This window comes from Esox lucius, chromosome 22, assembly GCF_011004845.1.
Source record: "Esox lucius isolate fEsoLuc1 chromosome 22, fEsoLuc1.pri, whole genome shotgun sequence".
Lineage (NCBI taxonomy): Eukaryota > Metazoa > Chordata > Actinopteri > Esociformes > Esocidae > Esox > Esox lucius.
The window spans coordinates 9,422,788-9,427,242 of NC_047590.1; the positions used below are offsets into that span (position 1 = coordinate 9,422,788).

Consider the following 4,455-nt stretch of genomic DNA (forward strand, 5'->3'; position numbering starts at 1 on the left):
TTGAAATTAAAACCCATCAATCTTTAGATAAAATTCCAGGGATTAGTTTTAAATTGTAACACCGGGGGGCTGTGACTGGTGTTTCCGTTACTCAAGCAGCTTACTCTTTGTCTGGTCATGAAATCCAAACCCATAAATTACATCAAGGCTGGGCTATTCGATTCTATTTCTAAAAGTATGCTCAAGGATATCACCAAAGACTTTGTGAAAAAGCAGTGTCTACATTTTTAGTCTTGTCAAAAGTGGGTGACAGTGGATGAGCACAAAAGCAAATTCAACCCTTATTTGAGAAGTGTGTTGTGTTGCCTCAAGTCACTCGGTACTTCCTTACATCCATTTCAAAGTTGAATAATATAATGCAATGACTGAATGATATCAAACATTGATGTGTATGTGAAAACACTAGTCACTGTTAACCTGGTTCTGTGGATACTTTCCCATATACAGAGTTTGGACCAATTTTATACTGACAGACATTTAAATTTAAATACAGCTACAACAGACTCTAGCCAGAGGCCTTATTTCTATTCATATTGAGCAAGTGAAGGGAAATACTAAAGAGTAGCTTTAATCTCAAAACATTAGTTTAAAATTGTTGACTGTAGAGTATGTTAGGTAAAGGTCACAAGGTGGTTATTGGGTTAAGCATAGCTGCCTTCATAGCTGCCATAACCTAAGTCAAGTCTTCAAGTGGTCAACAACCAATCATAGCATTACTCTTCACAACCTATGAATAACTTAAAGCAAGTGTATAGTCGCCGGGTCCAGATCAGTTTTGATCAGTGTTGCGAACTTTGGGAAGCCAGAACAAACAGATTTGGAAGCAGGCTAACATAGTTAGGACTCTACTGTGTTTCAAGACAACCTTAAGACACAAACCTATGATCAGTCTCTCAGTGCTAGTCTGGATGTATACCAAGTATTTTGGTTTTACTATCCAAAGAAACAAAGAAAAAAATTCAGTACAGTCTTTTTGATGAGACACATTGAGCATCATTGCATCACTGAGCATGACATTTTTTTTTTTTAATCTAGTCCCCATCTTCAAATGCACTTGATTGTCCTTGAAGTCTTCCAATAACGTGACTATTGGGAGGTGCAGTTGTGAAAACTGTTCCAACAAATATAGGAGTTCCTCTGAGGACGTGACGAATAACTGTGCAGGATCCGGAGGTCTCGATATGGAAACCCAAATGTCCCCACTGCTCATCGGTTGTCGAAAGTGTGTGGCTGGCGTTTGATCCAAAAAACTGTAAAAGAAAAAGGAGAAGTGGATATAATGTCTCCAAGATTAATGCACATCCGAAAATATCTCCTGAAATAATGTGCTTGATGAAGTACAGCCAAACATTACACAACAACACAAAATCCCAGTGTTAAAAAACGTCCAATGCAACTGGTTTTATCACAATGTCAAAATAGTTCAGGGTATCAATGAGGTACCTTACTGTGATTTATTTAAAAGTGTCATGAGAAAACAAATTACTCATGTCAGATTTTTGCCAGGACTGTCTGGGGGTGACAAAATTGTCCTGACAGCACCTCCTGCTAATTCCCCCCTGATTCTGTGACTCCTGAGATTTCATGTCTGGGAATATTCCAACCCCACATTCCATTGTGATAGGAGGAATGATTAACAAACAAACAAAGCAGGTTGGAGAAAAACTCACAGCTGATCCTGATGAGGGGTCAATAAAGTCAGCCCAGAACCCTGCTGTCCACAGAGCAAAGCAGATCTCTTTAGCACCACCGACAAACTGGGGAATTACCAAGAAACACATTAGGGTATTGGCCCTTTTATAAAATTACTGACAGTAGGTCACCAACAACATGGCGAAAGATCCACAATATACAGGACCATCAACTCTGACGCCAAAACTTTTTACAGACATCTGTACCAACGAAGACAAGGAAAAACAAAAGAAGAAAAGTAGACTTTGAGCTCCAACTCACTTTATGAAGTAGCTGTTCTCTGTCTTTGTCAACGACATCTTTGTCGATCAGTTCACACCTCGTGTGTTTCACTGTAACTACTGTGATGGCACTGGCTGGTGCTGCAGGGAAATAGGATTCGAAATCTACCCACAAAAAAAACCAGACAAATGTATTAAACAACATCCAGAATAACCTGTCAAAACCCTCATTCAGATAAAAATGTACGTATTTGTTTTCCCTTATTAATTAATGATTATACTGTATATTATCAACCGGGTTGGTTTAAATCCTGGATGCTGATTGGCTGACAGCTGTGGTATTTGACACCATATACCACGGGTATGACATCACTTTTCACTGCTCTAATTGCGTTTGTAACTAGTTTATAATTCAATGTAATATAATAGCACTCTGCGGTGCGCTATGCCCAAGAACAGCTCTTGGTATATTGGCCATACACCACACCTCCCCATGCATAATTGCAGAATTTGATCTATAATTCCATTTAAAATAAAATAATCCGGTCCTTTGTATCCAGACCCAATGAAAATTATCTTCTTCCATTAATATTAAAATTGCCCTTTCACTTGCTTGTCTCTGAACACCAATTTGCTGTCAGGCCCTTATTACTGTTTGTGTTCTGGGGCCACAGTCCAATTATTCATTAGATGTAAGTCATGGCAAAACATAGACAACAGCCTCTTACTGCAGAGCTAGGAAGCTGAAAGCAACTATGTGTCACGTGTATTTTAAATGAGTAATGTAGAGTTAATGTTATTGGGGTGATCACTATAGTATTGGACTATTATTCTAACAAAGAAGCTTAGCCATACCTTTCTTTAGCAGCTCAGGACATGACTGTATAGAGCAGTCCACATTTAGGTGGTCAAAATAGAGCTCAGCCTTTTGAATATTCCTCCTGTGTCCACTATTGCCCTACAAAATCAATGAAATTGAATCATAATCTATTAAATAAATACAAGCAAAATAGGCAATGATTTTGAATTTGGTCAATTGTGAGAGACAGTTTTACCTGGAACTCGCCGACAAACTGTGCCAGTATGAGCTCGTGTCTCTCGTTGCGAGTAGCAGCAGTCAGAACATCAGGCACAGTCCAGTGTACTGGCCCTTTCATCCTCTGGTCTGCCACGCCTTTCAGGTGACAGTCAAAGCCCACGTTGCCTGGTAACTGGAAACGCTGGTCCTGGGGGCCGAACGGTCCCATGCTCTCGTCAGGCCACACTGTTCTGGGGCCTACACATAAAGAGAGAGTTATAATGTTACAATCGGAGAGACAGTGCATTTCTTTTTTTTTGCTGTAAAGAGTGAGAGAATTATCTCAAAATATGTATGTACAATGACAATACAAATACAACAAAAAACAGGCAAATATATAGTTCTTTTATTAACCCGCCTACCTGAATCCGAGTCCCCCCGTGATACGACAAAATACGGCTCGTCTGAGCGCGCGGCTGAGAAGGAGCGTATGTGACCCACCTTCAGAGTAGCAAGGGCCTGACGCCCTGAAGACCCGGTTATCAGCAGCCGGGCTCGGCCGCAAAGCACCTACCAACAAGTATTAGAACAAATCGGTCAACCAATTAATAATTTCGTCCGAGTAATATCAAGCACAGCCAGTTACCTGAACATTGACTAGTTTGTACACAATACAGTATTAATATCATAATATTTAATACGCTGTAACTGTGTACTACTTACACTAGTCATCCCGGTAGCCCCTTTTACCACCTGAAGATGGGAGGAGACAAAGTAAAATCACTTATTCAATAAAAGCAGGCATTGGGTGGATAATGTTTATAATCAAACTGAAACTTAAGCGTCGACTTCAACATGTTACATAATACTATCTTGACCGAGTCATATTGTTGCCAGTGTTTTTGAGTACAACATGCAAATAGCGACTAAACAATGTTTAGCTGCTGACAATTTACAATACCAGATAACCTACCTAAATAAATGCTGTACTGTAGCTAGATAGCTAGCTAGCTAGGCACAAACAGCTGACAGACAAGTCTAGCCTTGTTTTTGTTTTGATCGGCTACACTTTCACCACACTAGGAGGCCATTTAGTTTACTCTATAAAGTTCAATGTCAACATCCAACAGCACAAAGACATGTTATGGAATTATTTCGTGGTAAAAAACAGTTTTTAAAATATTCGTGTACAGTGATCCTGTTATGAAAATGAACATTTCTTACCTAATCAGACGCCAGAAAGTAGTTCACGCTGCATCACGTCCACACAATGCGCGTTCACATTTTGAGAACGAGAAGCAAAGAGGGACAAACCGAGTGTTTTCATTTCATGCGTTGCTGCAGGTTTCCGCCAGGTGGTACTGTAGGCTTAGTAAGGAAAGCGTGTGACGCTCGAACTAAATGTGTCACTGAAATTGACTTTGACAACATTTTCAGATGTTCACACACTTTTAAATTATCAAAACATCTAATTACCGTATGCCAACCTTGTATTTATGAAAGTGGATATCAACTATGTGATGT

The 4,455-nt window shown here is 39.7% G+C and overlaps 1 protein-coding gene across 2 annotated transcripts; it reads right to left on the reverse strand.

Moving 5' to 3' along the window:
* Positions 1-213: 213 nt before the first annotated feature.
* Positions 214-4,180, reverse strand: LOC105022552 (methylmalonic aciduria and homocystinuria type D protein, mitochondrial-like). Of its 2 annotated transcripts, none has more exons than XM_013139929.3 (8): positions 3,905-4,127; positions 3,655-3,684; positions 3,354-3,501; positions 2,969-3,189; positions 2,769-2,871; positions 1,954-2,078; positions 1,671-1,757; positions 214-1,250 (listed from the first exon to the last, which is right to left on the reverse strand). In XM_013139929.3, exons 2-8 carry the CDS (start codon positions 3,661-3,663, stop codon positions 1,032-1,034), a joined length of 912 nt encoding a protein of 303 aa, XP_012995383.2. In that variant the 5' UTR covers positions 3,664-3,684; positions 3,905-4,127; the 3' UTR covers positions 214-1,031.
* Between the last annotated feature and the right edge of the window lie 275 nt (positions 4,181-4,455).